Source organism: Haemaphysalis longicornis, unplaced genomic scaffold, assembly GCF_048455015.1.
Source record: "Haemaphysalis longicornis isolate Haplotype H1 unplaced genomic scaffold, Haemaphysalis longicornis Haplotype H1 scaffold_8, whole genome shotgun sequence".
NCBI classification, from domain to species: domain Eukaryota; kingdom Metazoa; phylum Arthropoda; class Arachnida; order Ixodida; family Ixodidae; genus Haemaphysalis; species Haemaphysalis longicornis.
In genome coordinates, this window is record NW_027526445.1 from 118,432,144 (window position 1) to 118,451,817 (window position 19,674).

Consider the following 19,674-nt stretch of genomic DNA (forward strand, 5'->3'; position numbering starts at 1 on the left):
AGTGCTTACAACGTGTGTCGTGGGAGCCGTGAAAATCCACAGTATAAGTGGGGCCGCATTATAAACAAAAAATACGCGACTCCTACCATATTGCAAGCTACCCTACCCTTCAGAGAACAGAGAACTTGAGAACAGAGGTATGGTCTTTTCTTCAAATCAGGTGTATGTGTTTCTTAGTGTCTAGAAGAATGGATGCCAAGGGAGGGAAGCAGCTGGTTTACGCCGGCGAGACAATGTGATAAAAAGGCATTTTTTTTTTTTTTCATCCGCGCCTTGTGTTCGCGGTGCCAAAGGTGGTTGCTTTATCAGCACAACATACTGATAGTGGAAACCTCCGACGTCATCGCAGCTTGGCTTGCCATGTCCAGATGTTCGAAAAGGAAAAGTGCGGTTGCTTATCTGCGCAAAGTGGCCAGGAAAACCGGTGGCCAGGAAAACCCATGTTATGTCCGGTTCCGCAATATAACGGGTTAGGTTACAGTGTACTAGAAGAGAAAGGTGTGTCATTCGGGGCCGATTAGGGGGGTCCCTTTTGCGATGAAAATTTCTGCTGAGGAACTCCTGTTGTAAGCAGTGCCCCTGGTGGCCGCTGCTTACCAGTCGGTTTCAGAAGTTTTGTTTGTTTAATTTTTCATCATTTATTGCCCTAAGTAGTCTTATTTCTTTATTTTATGGTATAAAGTTTTATAAAACCCTTCAAATAACTGTTTAGTTTGGTTAAAGGGACCCTGCAACACTCTTTGAGCAGTGCAAGTAAACCTGCGCGACGTTTAGATTACACTGCCAGGAATACCTGAGCCAAATATTACACGTGCACGTGAAGCGGTGAGCGCGCAAATCGATGTGAAAGACGCGGAAAAACCAATCGCTCTCTCTTCAGTTCTCCTCATTATGCAACCCCTGGCATGGCCTAAGGGACGTCACATAGGCCATGGCTGCCCGATCGGCTGTCACTGGTCAACTTCGCGGCTAGATTCTCCCATTTCCGTCGTCGTCATCGCCGTGTACGAACTCTTCTATGCCTGAACCTGTAGGCACAGTTTTGCCGTTTCTTTTGTGTTTTGAGTGCGCGCGGAGTTTGAGTGATGAGCTCAATATTTCCCTTTCAACAAGACCACTCGACTACAAACGTTTATTGCTTCAAAAATGCCCTACCAGCCCGAGCGCGCACTTGCGAGCAGGCACCCATGCCTGCTTTATTGTGGCCCCAGACCGGAAATAGGCCCCTCCGCGTTGCGGAGAAAAGGAGAAAACTACCCGGCATGTGATGTATCGAAGGCCGCCGAAGGGAACGCCGCGAGCCGCCCCCCTCTCCGGGAGAGAGCGCGCAGCTTTCGTCGCGTTATCCGCGGTCGAGTTGAGAGGGAACGATTATGCGCGATTTCTCATCGCGCGTAGTTTCGTTAATTGTGAACGGATTTTCATAATTTTTGCGGGAGGAGATTTCTGGGACAATAGACTTTATCCCAAAATACATTACTAGTAGTCGATGGCAAGTGTTGCAGGGTCCCTTTAAAAAACTTCTAGGTAGCGCTGGCTGCAACAGGACTTCTCAGGGGACGCCTGCTGCTCCATACAATTTTTTCATCGCAAACAAGGACCCGTGCTTTCCATTGGTTTTTCCCCCCTTGTGACACACCTTATCTTGTTGTACACTGTAGTTACGTTATAAATAGTCCACACTATATTCGGAAACGTGATTACTAGACGTCGTTATGGTAAGTGCCGTAGTTTGATTTACATGCAAAGAAATTGCACGGTTTGCGCAGCCGCATTTTGTTGCTCTTGTGACTGCACATGTATGCAACCTCACGTACCGTTGTCGTCGCCTGGCAGTGCTGAAAATGGCTACGATGATGAAGTGCTGACTCGTGTAGGGCAAAATCCTTTTACGAAGCACAGCATGTGTCTCATTTCGTGAGTGAAGGTGAGGGTGCATTCCCGAGCTCAGCACTGCTTGCATCGTTTGCAGCTGCCTGAGGCTCCTGCTTGCCGCCATGGACCTGAAGAAGCTCCAGACGGACTGCCTGCATCCATTCCAGCGTTCGGAGACGGACCCACCCTTGGAGGGCTTGGAGCCCATGCTTCCTCCTTTCCACATTGCCATCGAGTGGGCCAGGCAAGTGGACTTGGGCCCCCACCTTCTTTTACAAGCTGGCCATGTTTGCACTACTATATCCAGCTGTAGTGGGCAGGCGCATTTGCGTGCTAATGCTCACACGCTTGGATCGAATCATTATCCAAACGACCGGCATGATTGCATGATCTTCGGTGGCTCAGCCGTCTCTGTCGGAAGTGCCTCATAGTTTAAGGGCCATTTGATTAGCGCCAGGAAACTGTGAGGGCCTGCTAGTCAGGGGAAGTGTCGTGCCTTCCCTCTTGTCGGTTGTCGCATCCTTCCATGGGGTGGTTGGCATGCTTTGTTTGCTGTCCGACTCTAGCACAGTTGAATACAGTTGTTTGTCAGAGGGGCCCTGTGGGTCAACACGATTCTCGCTCACCCCTGTGCGTAGAAGCTCTGAATTTTGAGAAAGATGGAGCTGCAATGGGGCAAAGTCGGTTGCGGAGTTCACTGGTAGCTTGCGTAGCAGCTCGGTCGTTCGCTGAGTTTGTTGCTGGAGTGACGCATTGTCAACTCGTAGTACACCGACCTCAGCTGTCAGGCCGTCAACCTTCAGACACAACTGTTGTTTCATCGATGCAAATTCGCTGCTCTGCAATGCAGGTGTGACGTCGTCGTCGGCATCGGGTTGCGCCACTTCGCTGGCGGTATGTTTAGTAGCCATCGAGGCAGCGTCTCATTCGCACGCTTTGCAGATGTATGCACTCACGCCAGTTGTCATCAACTCATCGTAGGCGTCGCAGACGACGTTGGCACACTTGCAGTGGTAGTGCGTGTCACATTTGCAGCACTCGACATACTGTTGGCGGCCAACAATCGACTCTAAACACTTTTCCGCACACACGCTCCGGTGGCGCCATCTTGGGATGGTTTGTATATTCTCAATGTACACCTGTTGCGTATCTCCTCATATGCCCCATGCATCAAAAACTGGTCCATGGTTTGCCCCCCTGTACTGGGGGGAAAGCAGGGGCCAAGTTGACTAGCCTGTCATCTGTTGGCAGAAAGCTGAAGCAGTACTCAAGTGCTTGCAGCAGTTGCCATAAGTACTGAAAGAAAAGCTGGGGAAACATAAGTAAATGTTACCTAATTTGGTGTTTAATGTGGAAAGCAAGGTTTATTTTATCAAGTTGTGTTATTCAGTGAATGTGCAGCAAAGTCCAGTTTGTGTCCCCTCGCCCCTCAGCATCAACGAAGCGGGGGTCCTTGTGCCACTTTGGATGCTGGAGCAAAGTTCCACAAGGGGTGTACATTGAAGAACTCTGGAGGTGGGATGTTACATTTCGTTCATCGGATGATGAGTCAGATGATGAAAGTCGCAACTTACCACACAACGAAAGAGACAGTACCTCGACAGCACGAGCAAAGTTTCGTACGGCCTAATATGCTGCTTCAAGAAGTAAAGGCAAAAAGGGCCAAAGAAAGGACAGCCACTCGAGAACTGTGCAGCAACGCAAAAGATACATTAGGCTTGAATGTAAGCGCCACTGGCGTGCACGCTATGTTGAAGAGTTTTCTGCATGACTTACGAAGGACTGAAGTTGTGCTAAGACGGTTAAATTATAAAATTGCACAGTTTATTCACACCGACTGCCTGAATGAGAAATTCACAACCAACATTGAATATGAAGATCAGATGATCGTCATTATGAGCCGGTTGTACCATCGATTAAAAGACAACAATGCTGACACCAGGGAACATTGCAAGGTAATGAAGACATTGAATGGATTGGCAAACTTCAAACAGTTCTTTGCTGTAACTAAGATGTGCCTCGAACCACCGGATTTTGAATACGCCGCTGAAGAAGTTAACTGGCCAGAAACTGCGCTCCCATCACATTTGTGGCCACAAGCGAAGGGAGAGACTGCGTCACCTTCGTTGGCTACACTTGACTTCCAAACTAAAGATGCCTTGTTTTCAAGGCTACCTGAAGACTCCTCGTAGAGTACCGGGAGCTACAGTCTGCTCATCAAGCCGTGTAACATTTTTAGAAGCCACTTACAGCAAATGTCCCAAGCATCAGAATATGATGGTTTTACCCGCAGAAATCGAACGGTGAGATGGGACGCCAATATTTGTAGTGAACGGCCAGAGGTTGACCAAAGATTCAAAGATTGGCATCGCCCGTAAGGGACGCCGCAGGTTGATGGAAACGGGTCACAGCGGGCGTTGTGGGGAGAGAAAGAATGCCTCACACATGGACAGGAGAATTGCCAAAGCACTATGCTTGAGGAAGAAGTGGATGGCGCTAAAGGACTCTTTTCAGGCTGCTGAAGAGTTTACATTAGAATTCAAGACCGTGGAAGATGGGCGGCGCATTTTAACCTGGTTTCGCTGACTCCAGCGGAACGGTCGGCGTGTGCCCAAAAGACGTGCCGTCATTGCAGCTTGGTTATCTGACTGCGTCAGCGGATTTGAGAGGGACGGTGCTAATGTATATTTTGGTCGGAGCCTGTGCGGTCTATTATCTGACGGATGGACCCTCATGGGACCTTGAGGTTCAGATATTCATCGGTGACTGGGTAACTGCATTTATGTGTGGGGTGGGAAGGATGTGTTCATCGGATGGACGGGGATAGCCCGGAGTAAAGAAGAGTATGACGCACGCGTCTACAGAACGAAAGAGAAGGAAGACGATGAACGCTCGGACGCCATGTTAGTATAGTTAAAGGCAATTCAGTTTAATGTAAATACAGTTATTCTTTCGTTCCGGTGGCGTCGGACTCCTTTCTTCCACAGGGGGTCATGAGGCATGTGAAATTCCAATTTGGAGCCCCAAATCAACTTCCCCTCTCTCCCGCGCAGCCACGAGTGCCTGTCGGAGCTGCTCAGGAGCGGCTTTGAGGCGGACAGGTACCTGCTGCGGGTGACGACGCTCCTGGAGCAGCTGCCCCGCCACCTGCACCCGCGCTACCACACGGCCCTGTCGTACGCGGTGCTCAAGGGGGACCCTGCCTCCGCCCGGATCCTTCTCGATGCGGGGGCCAGCCCGAACCACATCGGTGATGAGTGCGTCAGCCCCATGGCCTGCGGTAAGCGTGTGTGGCGCACCTATCGAAATGGCTAATTGGGACATGAGGCAGCGTTTGGCAGAGTTCTCTGCAGTGATTCCTTTTAAAACCTTTCTTGGCCTACTTAAGCGAGAAAATTCTGGTATGTCTGTCTGATTTCGATTCAGCCGCCCGGCCAAAAGTTAAAATTAATTCTAAAACGGGACGTTTATATAGGCCAAACTTTTCTAAACCACTGAATCTGGAAACGCGGTCAACTTTATTTATCAAAATTAGAGCGTTAGGCGTACCGTATTTATTCGAATCTAGGCTGGCCCCAATTCTAAGCTGACCCCAGAAAGTCTGAAGCCACGAAAAAGAAAAAAGGAAAAAAAAAACTTTCCTCGAATGCAGGCTGAACAAAAAGGCGAGGTCACCGTTCACAAAATGAGAACACATTGTATTGAAGTTGAAGATGCGGTGCTCATTCTGAGTCATCATTGCTGCTAGCCTCGTCGCTTTTTTTATCACTGTCATCTTGAAACAGTGCGCTATCCTCAGTACCATCAAGCGCATTCGATATGCTGCACTTCTTGAAGGAGCACACAATCAAGGTTCCAGGGATGGCGTCCCACGCTGCAGCTACCCAGCCTGCCACCTGCGACAGTGATGCGCACTTGATGCGGCCCGTTGCCGTAAGCTGATGGTTTTCCTCGTTCAACCAGTCCGTGTAGAACCTCCGCAGGCGATGCTTGAATGGCTTATTTGTGCATACATCGAGCGGCTGCAACTGGCCCGGCAGGCCACTCGGTATCTCAGCGAGGTCGGTGTTTGCCTCAGCGAGCGCAGCCTTCACGCTGTCGGTCAAGTGCCCGCGGTACGAGTCAAGCACAAGTAGCGAGTTCTTACACAAAAGGGTGCCTGGACGCCGCCGCCACACAAGCCTTACCCATTCTTCGACCATGGCGCTTGTCATCCAGCCATTTTCGTTGGCCCGCACAATGACATTTCACGGGAAGACTTCTTTGGCGGTGTCACGAGGTGAAGTGAACACGATAATGAAGATGCGCTCTTCGGGATATGCTCCAAACACCCCGAACGTCATCATCGGCGTCTCCAACATCATCATCGTTGTCTTGCCAAGCACCCAATGAGAAGATGTCAGCAACTACGGAGGGGATGCAGTGACGGGGAAGAAGAAGAAGACGGGTGTGGAACGAGGCGGAGATACATAGCTGTCGGGCGTTCGGACCCGAGCGTGTAGCGGCGAGCATCGACGGGTGACAACCGCACCTACCACCCGCCTGTCCTCAACTCCAGCATCGGAAGGGGTAGACCGTGCGTCCACGAGGGCCGCGTCCTCTTCAACCGCGAGAGCCTGGAACACGGTGCACCACAGGGGGCGTCCATACGTGAGCGGGCCCCCACCAACGAACCCATGCCGCGACTGGCCCACACCGACGCCGCCACGCCTTACCTGGACTGACAGTGCGATGGGACTCATGAAACTGTAAGCTGTGCGCTGTGTTCGAACTTTTGTATAGCCTCTTCCGGATAGATAAGCTGTCCTCTTTTTGGTGGTACGTGTCTTTGTTCCGTGTGTCTGTCGTGGGTTTACCGATACATAAACGCAGTTATTCCTGGTCCTTTTATCTATCACTTTGCTTCGACTAAGAACCTGACAATAATTGGCGTCCGCGACAGGACCAGTTCGTTTAATGCCCATAAAACCCACAATGGACACACGGGAGCTCATTGCCATGGGCGAACGCTTGGGCTTGAGTGGCGAGGAATTGAGGCAGTGGGTCCAGGCAGAGCAGAAACACTTGCGCGACGAAAGAGCGCTAGACCGCGAAGAGAAGGCACGCGAACAAAAAGCCATGAGCGAAAGGGCTGAGCACGAGCGGGTGAAAGCCGAGCAAGAGCGGGTGAAAGCCGAGCAAGAGCGGGTGAAAGCCGAGCAAGAGCGGGTGAAAGCCGAGCAAGAGCGGGCTCGTGCAGAAGTCGAAGAACGCAATTTGCAGCTGCGGATTCGCTTGGCGGAGCTCAATTCAGCGCGAGGAGGGGGGCCCCAAACAGATGGCGATGGAGAAACCACTGGTCAGGCTCAGGCTGCCACCCCGCAAGGCTTCAGCGCACGCAAATCTCTGCCGCCTTTTGAGGATGCTCGAGATGATCTCGACGCTTACCTGAAACGGTTTGAATGCGTAGCCCAAAGTCAAGGCTGGCCTAAGTCGAAATGGGCCATCGCCATCAGTACGTGTCTTACTGGAGAGGCACTAAAAGTCTACGGCCGCCTTTCGCCAGAAGAGTCACTAGACTACGACCAGGTGAAGCTTGCCTTACTGCAGCGCTTTCGAATCACCGCAGAAGGCTATAGGGAGCGCTTCCGTCACTCGAAGCCGGAGAAGGACGAAACCGCTAAACAATACGCCGCTCGGCTGAAAGGTTATTTTGACCGGTGGGTAGAACTATCTAGCATTGACAAAACCTTCGACAACCTCGCTGATTTGTTGATCACTGAGCAACTTCTCTCGAACTGCCACAGAAAACTCGCGATGTTTGTGCGGGAGAGGAACTGCAAAACGCTCTCTGAGACCGCGACCGCTGCTGACCATTTTATGGATGCCCAAAAGCAGAACCACTTGTTAATTTTCGATAATAACAACGGAGAACAACGAGGAAACCCGGAGACAAGTGAACGTAACGCTGAACAACAGGATAGTCCCGGCCCGGGTGGTGTAAGGAAAGAAAAATGGAGGATGACTAATGCCGTCTTAGACGTCCGTGCAAGAATGGATAATATGCCTGTTTCCAAAGGCAGAGTCGAAGACAAGCCAGCCATCGTTTTAAGAGACACAGGAACTAACACAGTAATCGTTCGCCAGTCTCTCATTCCAAGAGCAGCATTCACCGGCACCTCCTGCACGTTACAGTTAGCCGATGGAAAATGGGTTACTGCCCCAGAAGCGAAAGTGTTCATAGAGTCTCCGTTTTTCACTGGAATGGTGTTGGTAAGCTCTTTGAAATCACCACTGTACGATGTGATCATTGGTAATGTTCGAGGGGCACGAGACTCTGAGGATCTAGCCCGTGGTCCAAACCGACTGAGCCCCGAAACAGGATGGCCCGGTAACTGTAGCAGGCCAAGACATCAGAAAATAAACCCAGCCAGAGGTCAGGAGAATGCCGGTTACGACCACGATCCAGGCGGCTGTCAATCAAGCCAATGGTTCCCTGTGTATCCGAGCAGAGTATTTTACTCGAAACGCCAAAGACCCTCAAATTCTCTGTAATATCCTCAACAGCACTGCCATGATGTTGTGTTCGCTTGCGGCTCATTTGCTTTATGTTCGTTTTGAGGAAGTTTGACTACAGTTGGTCAGCATGCGTGAAATTGTCCTTGTGTGCCGTTGTGTAGTGCGATAATGCTTCTGAAGACTAGGAATGGAGTTGGCGTGTTATATTATGAGTGTTCTGCCGGTATTTTCGTGACGTTTTGGGGAACTGTGCGTGTTTCGGACTGTGAAAAGACATTTTTCGTGGAAAAATGCTAAAGTGGGGGGACATTGTCACGAGGTGAAGTGAACACGATAATGAAGATGCGCTCTTCGGGATATGCTCCAAACACCCCGAACGTCATCATCGGCGTCTCCAACATCATCATCGTTGTCTTGCCAAGCACCCAATGAGAAGATGTCAGCAACTACGGAGGGGATGCAGTGACGGGGAAGAAGAAGAAGACGGGTGTGGAACGAGGCGGAGATACATAGCTGTCGGGCGTTCGGACCCGAGCGTGTAGCGGCGAGCATCGACGGGTGACAACCGCACCTACCACCCGCCTGTCCTCAACTCCAGCATCGGAAGGGGTAGACCGTGCGTCCACGAGGGCCGCGTCCTCTTCAACCGCGAGAGCCTGGAACACGGTGCACCACAGGGGGCGTCCATACGTGAGCGGGCCCCCACCAACGAACCCATGCCGCGACTGGCCCACACCGACGCCGCCACGCCTTACCTGGACTGACAGTGCGATGGGACTCATGAAACTGTAAGCTGTGCGCTGTGTTCGAACTTTTGTATAGCCTCTTCCGGATAGATAAGCTGTCCTCTTTTTGGTGGTACGTGTCTTTGTTCCGTGTGTCTGTCGTGGGTTTACCGATACATAAACGCAGTTATTCCTGGTCCTTTTATCTATCACTTTGCTTCGACTAAGAACCTGACAGCGGGCAGCGTCTTCCTCTTAAATATAACATAAGGAGGAAGCTTATGTCCATCTGCGGTGCAGCACAGCATCACAGTCACGCGCTGCTTTTCATATCCTGCAGAGCGCACCTTCAGTTCTTTGGCGCCCTTGTCACTGACTGTGTACGCCACCGGCATATCAAAATATACCGGCGTCTGGTCCACATTGCCTATTTGGCCTAGTGGATAGGCTCTTGCTTCCCGCTTTCGCAGCACATAACGCTGGAACTCAATCAGTTTCCCCTCAAAATCACCGGGCAACTTCTGGGCGATTGAGGTGCGACGACGGAGGCCAAAGCCGAAGTGCTTCATGAATTTCTGTAGCCAGCCCCGACTGGCTTTGAAGTGTGCCCACGATAAGCCTCGTTCCCTTGAAAGCTCCCTTCCGTCGTTACTGGAAGGGCAGCTGCTCACTGCGTCCGAACAAAGTCGGCCAATGCCATCTCCATTTCGTGGTGACAGCCTTCTCGTCGTCCGGTGAATGCCATCCTCGTTGCGGCGCACGCAAATATCCTCTTCCATTGCGTCCTCCAAGGACGGACATTTTTTTCATCCACGCCGAAGTCCCGCCCGGCTTGAACGTTTGACAACAACTCCGTGGCTAAAACAACTTTTAAAAGTGCCACTATAATGGCACCGCTTGTTTGGTGCCATTGCGCTGTGAATAAATGCCAAACGCCACCCGCACGCAGGACACTATCAACACAGTTCAAAATGGCGGCATCGCCCCTAGCTATGGCCCCTAGCGTGCACTTAAGGCTACTGGCTTGCCTAGTAATGGCTACAATACTTTCTTTTCTAGGTGGCGCTAGCTGCGCGCCACTTTTCTCAATTTCACTTGGAAATTGGTGCGTGTTTCAAAATCCTCGAATCCAAGCCAACCCTGGAGTTTGATATACAGTCGAATCCCGCTACAACGAAATTGATGGGACGTGCGAAAAATTTCGTTGAACCGAAAATTCGTTGAGGCGAAATCTGCCCCAACACACCACAGAAAGGCCAGAAAAATAGCCCCGTGCGTTTCCGCAACATTGGCAGCATAATACAATGTTTAGAAAAAGGAGTGACGCGCAATAACTCATGTTTATTCGGATAACAAACATACCAATGGTTATCTGTTTTTTCACCACCCAAAGAACGCGTTACGGAGGGGGGTGAAGATATGCAGGCGCAAAACGTATCACTGTACAACAAGGCGTGTCCACCGAGCTGATTACTTGCAGATAGCTGCTAGGCCATGGGAAGCCCCCCTCTCGCTTGTGGCAGGAGCAGTGCCGTTATCTTATCCTCTGACAGGGCACGGCAGCTACTGACCTTGGCAGGCAAGACGCGCGCGCTTGCATTTAACAGGACCGCGCGCTCGCGACTAAGATAGGATGACTAGGCTTCAAGACCAAACGCGCAAACATGATTTTCGCTCTTGGCTATGAAGAGTGGTAGAAGGAAAACGGCAAGGACAGCTGCTCACAACGCATACATGACGGCACCGCGCCAGCAGCGGAGCACATTCATGCAATTTCAACTGGATACGAATTGGCTGTAGCTCTGGGGCTCCGCCTTGGCGAAGCGGGCCTGCGCCTCGTGTAAAGACGGCCAGCCACATCGTTATCACCATCAAGCAATGGCGTGCGCCTATGAGTTATTTTTTGTTTTGTTTTGGGTGGCGGTGTGGTCGCAACGCGCATTTTCGGTGAAACTAAGCATCCTGAATGTATAAAAAGTTACAGATAGCTGGCGCTATGCTTATTTTATTGTCAAATAATTGTTCAAACCCAGCCCAAATCATCGAAAATTTCGTTGAAGCGAAAGCAAGCCTGACAAATGGTTCGTTGTGGCGAGGACTTTGTTGCATTGACTTCTATGGCTAGCTGACGGGGAATTGGAAATATTTCGTTGAAGCGGAAATTTCGTTGAAGCGGAGTTCGTTGTAGCGGGGTTCGACTGTATCAGTATTTTGAAAAAAACCATTGGCTTAGATTCGAATAAATAATGTATTTGAGGCAAAACATCGATACGCAATTGGAACTCGCAATGTTCTTTTCATTCAAAATAGATGCGTGCTCGATTTTTGGGATCACAAATTTAGAAAAGACACCTTGAAAACACTGCTTTGACTCCAAAACACAAAAAGAGCTTGTGCCAGACCCCGGACCTCTAGGCGGCATTTCAAGAAGTCCAACAGTAATAAAAGGTTCCTGTAGATGGCAGGACGGGAGTAGCGGAACGCGGCAAAATCAAATTGACTTCAGCAAACCTCCACTTTGCTTATCGGGGGTGGAGCGAGACAGGAGGGGAAGAGCATGTGAGGTTGGTGGGAAAGAGAAGGGAGGCATTTAAGTGGCAGGGGTCGCAGATGACGATCGTCTTTCAATGACACTTGCAGTGAAGGGAGCAGATACGCTACCAGTTCTTTTTTCCCTTCATCTTATGGCATTCAGTTCCTTTGAAAAATCGTAACTCTTAATTTGCTGGCATGGGATTAGTCGTTCCAACAATCAAGTGTCTTGTTTGGCAGCACTTGCCAAAATATAGCCGTTTCATCGTCCCCCGCGTCCCCCGCATGACACACGTCTGTCTTCTAGTCTGTCTGACCTGCACCAAGTGCTTGTGGTGTGATCTAGCCACCCCAGGAAGTGGAAGTTTTCCCTTCTGACTCTGTGGCTGCCCTGTAGTGAAAATACTGCAACTTTGGAACTTTAAGACCTTCGGTTTGAATTTTATGGTGTGTGAGGCGGGTAATTGCGCCGGTTGTTGCAGCATTGGTGCTGCCGACGGATCAGCTCCTGCGGATGCTGGTTGCTGCTGGCGGGGACCTGAACCGGCTGAACCGGGCGGTGAGCCACGGGAACCCGTGCCTGCAGGTGTCGGTCAGCGACCGGGACCGGCTCGTCCGAGTCCTGCGGATGGGGCTCGACCCCGTTCTGGGCCTGGACACCGAAACGGGCAGCCTCAAGCTGGCAACGTGAGCCTCACTTCCTTGCTACTTTGTCCAGGGAAGCTTCGTTTAGCGACTACGAGAGTTAAGACACTGATTTGGGCTAGTTGGTTCGCTTTTAACGAAGTTCAGGACAGCGCTAACAAATGGGACAGGAAAGGACAACAAACACGTGGCAGTGTGTTGTCCTTTCTTTGTTTGTCCCATTGGTTGGCGTTGTTCTGAAGTTCATTGACTACGGGAGGGAGACGGAAGAGGGACTGGGGGGCACGGCTAACGTGGTGGAGTCTTTATGGACTGTGTGAAGGCAGTGATAGTTACTTTGCTGCCCATTTCAGTGGCTTTTTTGTGCTATGCTCAAACACAGCATAACCCCCCCTGCACTTCACCCCCGTTAGGTGTGCAGAGATTGGAGAGAACTGTCATGTATTATTTTCAGTGGTAGTTTTCTTTCGTTCCTATCAATGCCTCGTCCTCTATTGCCTCTTCGTTATTAGGTCCAAGATATATAGCAGCAGTGTAGACCCTTTATTATGTGACCACTTATAGTGTGGGACCAGATACAATGCGGCTTTTTGTGACCACCGGTTTGCCTTCCATAGAACTCGCGTACTGCTTAAAACGCGGTCGGCTGAAGCACGGTACTGTTTAGAGTGCGGTTTTTTGGCGGGCCTGCTGATGGACTGGCATAGCTGGGGCATCATTTTACGGTCGTGAGAAAGAAAAAAAAACAAGAAAAGGAATCGGCCATCTGATGCACCGCTTGCTGCCTGCTCTCCTGTAACTTGGACGCAAAAAATGAAAAAAATATGCTCACTTTTATTCACGTGTTCAGTTTGTGCTTGGGAAAATCCTTTGCTTGATGCAATTTGGAAGATATTCCCCCCCCCCCCCCCCCCCTCCCCACAGTATACAACAAATTGCTTTTTTTTTTATCGGTTAACAGGAATATTCATGTTAATGTGGGGTCAGGTTAGTGAGCTACATTTGGACGATAACTATCCAAAGAATAATTGTGACCCGCAATTGCGACCCGCGTGCATTAAAAGCCAAACGTAAAGCACACCGAGGTACGAGATGTATTTGACTTCTACTCCTGCTACACACAGGCTTGAAATGACATTCGAATGACATTTTAGTGAAGTGGCCTTCGAAATTTCAAATGTTACTCATTTAAAATTTTGAAGGCCAATTAACTCGAATGCCATTTCAGACGCCTGCGTAGCATGGCTATTGAATTGAGAAGACCCGAGATTTGTCCACGGGCAGCGGTGCACAATATTCTTTCCCTTTGGTGCAGTTGCATCTTCCACCCCCAGGGGGACAACGAACACGCCCTGGCCGTTGTGCGGATCCTCCGGGCCTTTGTGACCAGTCCGTGGCTGCTGCAGAACCTGGTCCGCAACTGCCTCAAGGTCGGACCACGCCGGTGCCAAGTCAACCGGGAACCGTGGTCGGCCATGATGGAATCGCTAGGTACTTACGCACAGTCTCTGCCCCCATGCTGTGCTTGGTGGCCGTACTATACCCAGTTACAACTCAAGAACGGCACCACCTCATGTAGTGTATCACTCCGCCAAAGCGCCGGACCCGTGACGTCAGTGCGCGCGCGTTTTGAAAGGGGTTTGCTATGAATGCGTGATATCGTTTGCCTTGTCTCACGCAGTTTGTTTGTCGTCACTGGAGTCGTTTATAGGCATATTAAGTCCAAAAAATCACGGGAACGGCTCACGCCATGTTCAAAATATTCCCAGTAACGCCCTACTTGCGCCGCGCGGAGAAACATCCGGCTACGGTGATAAGGCACAGCGGCAACTTCCGGTGCCGTTCTTAAGTTGTCACCGAGTATAGCAGTCACGGCAGCTCATGCAACTGCTAACCTAACCTAGTCTATCCTAACCTTAATGTTTAACGTAACCTAACTTTTAATTCGACACAACCTTTTGCCTGCTGCGGAGAGGGGCATCTTCGGTTGTGCTGGGTAAAGAAGTTTGGAGGAATGTTTTGCACTCATTTGTTGTTTCTGTTCTGGAAAAATTGTGCAATTTTTGTGCCACAGAAGGTGCAGTCATGCAACAGACGTCAACAATATTATAAGTACAAAATATGTAAACATCTCATGAGGTAATTGTAGTGCAGAAGAATTAAGCATTACTGAGACAACGAGTAGACAGTGAAGTCCCTGTTCTGAGTTTGTTGTGGCCTAGAACTGTATTCAAAGGGGAGCAGTGTTGCTTGGAGCCCTATCAGACAGACGTATTGGCAGTCTAACCTTATTGACAGACTAACCTCGAGATCAAATTTCCCTAGACAGCGATGATACTCTTAATGAGAAATGAGAATGCGAACTAGCCGGCCTCGAGCAGTCTAGCTCACAGACTTATGCCGACCCGACCGGCCATTTCATCGTAAAGAATTTGCAGCGAAAAACCAGCGAAAAAGCCTTAGAAGAAGTGGCAAACAGCGCCCAGTGGCGGCCGCCTGGCCATTGGCTTTGAATAAATGCCTGTTCAGTGGATATCTGCACCACCAGGGAGAGAGGTGTTGGACAATGCCGCCGCCGGAAGTCGCTAGGCCTACCTACTTTGAGGCTCCAGCCAATTACGGTTTTCTACTTGGGCAGACGTAGCGTACATTTCGTGAACGAATTCCCAGCGTGTGGCAAGCATAACAGAATGAAACGCGCTTTATGATTGCGAGTTAATATCCTGGTAAAGTGGTATGTATTTTAGAACTTTCAGATTTACCCATGGAGAATAAACAGAAAATAGGTAAACGGTCGCTGATGTCTGGCGAAAAAAGACCGCTTCATATATTCGGGGTACGCGCATTGGCAATGCATACATCAAGAAGCGTTGTGCTTGCTTCTGCCCTGCGTGTTTGCAGTCTTGATAAGATTTGCACACCCGTATGACGCGACTATGTTATCTAGTTCCCTAGCATTTGCATCTTGTTTTTTTCATGGGAAGCGCTGCTTTTTTCTTTGGCACATCCACAAAAATTTGATAGTCTGTGGCCCGATATTTGTCCTGAGCAGACATCGGGCAGCCGAGGGCACGATGTGAATCGTCTGCTGTGTTGGATGTCGACGCAGTGGCTATGACAAGGCAACACAGAAACGACAGAGCAAATGTTTTCCATAAAATCACTCTCACTAACTCAGAAACAAAAATTAGGCGTTCGTAATGGAACTGCGGCGTGATGACAAAATTATACTCAACAGAAAAAGTTCTTTGCCTGCAATACCGTTAAATGAAATCATGTATTTGATGAGAAACTGTGCAGCTTTCAAGGCTTTCCTTCACTTTCCTCGAAAGTGGTGGTTATGGAGCTTGGCTGTTTGGGTTTGTGCTGTGGTTGTGCATTCCGCTTGAGCAGTGAGGCCGTTTTACTCGTGAAAGCGTGTGTGACGTCAACATTTGGCTGAATCCTACGGCGCAATTGTTTACCGCTGCAGTCCTCGTTAAGCAAGCTGTGGGCTTGGCAGCGGGAGTTTTAGGCTGTTCCGTGCTTTGTGCATGTCGTGGTTGTAGTCGATTGGTTGTATGGTTTAACGCGCCGACGCAATGCAGGCGATGAGGCGCGCCGTAGTGGAGGGCTCGGGATTAATTTTTACCACCTGGGGATCTTTAGCGTGCGCCGAAATCTTGTACACACGGGCGATAGTATGTCTGGTGGTAAGAGAGGGTTCTTGCAACCATGTCAGTGTTCCCGATGACATGGTCCCAGCAGCTAGCTGTTCCCGGCAGCCAGCCGCTGGAATGTTCGTTTCGTCTGAGTCTACGACGATGAACCGAAAGCCGATTCACAACTGTCTAATCCACACGAGACGAAAAGCACGACTGGTTGCAACAACACGAGATGTAACTCCTACGGCGTAATGTTATTCTGCCCTCCTCTGAAGTAATTGTATGCGCACTATGGGTCCTTCTCACATCAGCCCAGTGGGTTTCCCGGGCGCACGTCACATGGCAACAGCGTTCAGCACGCAACACGCAAAAACGGCGTAGCGACACGCCCCCACAGTGTTCAAGGCGAACGAGGCCCAGCGGCCCAGCCACGTGAGGGGGCCTACCAAGGATGGTGGTTCATTGCAACGCATTCATGATAGGGCCACAATATGTTGCCTGATGATGAACGTTCTTTGAATTGTTCCGATCATAGTTCTGGATAAATGCTTGCCTGACGCCGGCGACAGCAACACGCAGTTCTGCGGCATATTCCCCACTTTTCCCTAGAGGCCCCTCTCATACGCGTACAGGTACGCGCTGTCCCTATGGTCGTCAATGAGACTGCACTGTAGCTTAGCCTGTGTGCTTTGGGGAAAGTGCACACGTCTAAGCCTATTTCACGGATTTATGGTAGTCCGTTAATAAGACTGCCAATAAGCACGTTTGTTCGAGCAAGCGGGCCCAGGTCTATTCTTACGGGGTAAAGGTGCATCCTTGCAAGAATGCATTTTGTGGAATATTGAAGACCCGATTTGTATGTTGATTTTTTTCCCACAAGCTGTGTAGCATGCCAATGAAATAGATTCAGACTATAAAAGAGATTTGAAAAAAAGTTCTGCTCCGGGCAGAAAAAAAAAAGTGCTCTCAAAATTAAATCACACTTAGGAAGCTCAGGTTTTTGCTGCACCATTTTGAGCCTGTGTGAAAGCTGGGGTGAGACTGGTTTAACGGCTTATTAACCCAAAACAAACCAAAATGTCTCGGCTTGAACATGAGCGTAAGCGAAAAAGGTGCACGGAATTTACCAATGATTTCTGAGCGCATAGACTCCTAACCCACGTTCGACCGTCTTTCAGAGTCCCCTTTCCAACTGAAGAGTCTCTGCCGTGTGGTCCTGCGCAAGTGGCTCTGCAGCGTCCACGGCCCCTTCTTTGAAGAGCTGCTGCCTCAGGTCATCCTCTCCCCCGCCATCCTGAACTTCGTCATGTACAACCACCTCGACAGCTTCGCCTGACAGCTGGCGGGGAGGGAAGAGAGGCGTCGTTGGTACCTACCTCACGCCGGTGTAAATTATTTCTAGTTTTTGTAAATACTGCAACTATAGAAAAAAATAAAGGTGTCTCAATAAGCATGGACGAATACGTTTGGACTTCTTTACTGCCCCGATGACCTCAAGTACTCCGCACATAAGCTGTGGCAGCTTCATTCAGCAAGAGATACGAGGGCAGAAGGGTGACATCATACTGGCCCAAGCATGATGCCGGTGGTATGTATTGTAGGAATTTGTGGTGCTGGAAAAAGAAAAAAGAAAACTCTTCGTTGTGGGATATTTGCACCGTTTGATATTCCTAGCCAATAGCAACCTAGGTAATAGCAACTAAGCCACTGTTCACTGTTATCCCATTGACGGTGCTTATTTTGCACACAGCTCAACAATATACCAACTTTAAAAAATGAATGCGGCAAGTCATCTAGTTATGTAGTCATCTAGGTAAGATCTTTTTAATAAACAAATGTGTAATGTTGCTTGAGTAGTAGCTTTGGCCCATCCTTTTCTGTAGAAAATATGCGGGCATTTCACTGAGATACATTTTTTTTATTTGTCGATGGAAAGTGGGGTTGTGGGTTATATGCAGAGGTGGGTTATACACGCGAAAGTACGGTAATTGCTTGGGTGGTAGGCGAAGGCATTCCACTGCTTAACTCAAGGATACGAGTTCGATCACAACTGCTACAGCTGTTTCCTGATGTAGACGAAAAAAATAACTGGGCTTTGAAAGCAAAACCATCGTGGCAATGGGAACTGGTAAAATGGCCGTGATAAGCTAGTGTTGCCTTGGACGGGATTTTCAACAAGGTGGATTAACTGGTGCAAGGCCAATGGCTCAAGGACATTCGATACAGATATAACTTTCTGTTGCACAGCAAAAAGCTCACGATTTCTCTTTTTATATAGTCGGTGCCATTCTTTTGTGCAAACCCCTGCACTTCTGTGCTACGATCCCTGCGTACACATTTCTGTGTTTGCTGCTGATTGAGCAAGAGCTTCATCGATGTGTCATCCTCTCGGCCTCTGTCAAAGTTTTTTGTTAGTTTGTAAATCTGCCCGCTACCTGTCCACCACTGTGTTGTCCACCACGACAAGCCCAGGTCTGTCTACTGACGTCAAAATATTGCAACGAGTCTGACGCTCACTACGTGGACGCCAGCCGATACCCCCATCGACTGGAACATGTAATCGTAGTATCAGACTCAAACACCAGTGTCAGAACACCCCCAGTTGTTCTCAACGTCACAGCTGCCACCGCCGAAGAAACAGCCATCACATTTGCAACCACCACCACCGCCTTTGTAAGCATTCTCACAGACTCGCAGCAAGCACGCCACAGCTTTAACACAGGTCACATCTCAACCCCAGCTGTGAAACTTCTCGAGGATTAGACGATGGCGGGATTAAAGCTCGAAGGCAAACATCTTCCCAAGGGGAAATCCAACCCAATCCAAGCCAAGCCAATCGAATCCAATCCAATGCCCCTCGCGAGAGAGTGTTCACTATCAGAGAGGAGAGGGGGTGAGCGGCGGAGAGCGCAGCTGGCGCAGCGAGGAGAATGGGGGAGGGGTGGACGCCGACAACACCGACAACAACGCCAGATGGATGCAGGGACAAGGCGAGTGAATGAGATGCGTCGCATCTAAAACAAGAATCTCCCCTACATAAAAGTGATGCGGACCCTCCGTCACTCCCCCCTCGAAAGAAATGAGGCGGCTGATACTGCTGCCCGCGACCTCATGTTCCGCTTCCCACATGGGGATAAAGGCTCGGCACTGCCCTGCACTTACCCTCCCTTCCCACCCTAATACACTGAAATCTTTCACCATTACTGCTGCCTGTCCCCCCCTCGCCACCCAGCCTCCCAGATGTATGCATGACGTAGCATTGCCTTCAAGCCGGTGCCTTTTACAATACCCCTGTCCTCCACAACATATCTCCTTCATCAGTCCCCTAGAACTGCTCTATTTGCAACATACTGGGATCCACACACGGCCTTGTGTGGGAATGCCCCCACCACCTACACCCTGTACTATCCCCTTTCGCAGAGCAGCGGCATTGCAGGCAGATGAGTTCGCGGCTTGAGGACCAGGAATTCCTGGCCAATCGGGCCCGAGCAGCAGCAGCAGTAGCCCATGGCTTTCTGAAACACGAAATGGCACCCACTTTTTTTTCTTTGCTATCGACTCCGTCGAACCTTTTCCCCTTTTTTCCTTCCATAAATGCTTAGGTAACACTTTTTTTGCATCTGCATTTTCCTTGAAAATGTATCTAGATTCTGTTGTGCACACTAAAGAAGAATGGCCAGTTGACAGTATTTGGTATATACGAATGCAGTGTTTGCAAAATAGGTAGAATGCAAAAATAGGTAGAGTCCATTTAA

General features: G+C 49.8%; 1 protein-coding gene across 1 annotated transcript in view; it reads left to right on the top strand.

The window, feature by feature from the left end:
- LOC144149986 (ankyrin repeat and SOCS box protein 14-like) overlaps positions 1-17,372 on the top strand; it is a gene marked incomplete at its 5' end in the record, with an annotated part of 28,955 nt that extends 11,583 nt beyond the window's left edge. Inside the window, 5 exon segments of the mRNA XM_077681748.1 lie at positions 1,973-2,119; positions 4,929-5,155; positions 12,113-12,317; positions 13,591-13,766; positions 17,098-17,372. Of these exon segments, the coding sequence (XP_077537874.1) occupies positions 1,973-2,119; positions 4,929-5,155; positions 12,113-12,317; positions 13,591-13,766; positions 17,098-17,255 (913 nt within the window).
- Positions 17,373-19,674: the final 2,302 nt, after the last annotated feature.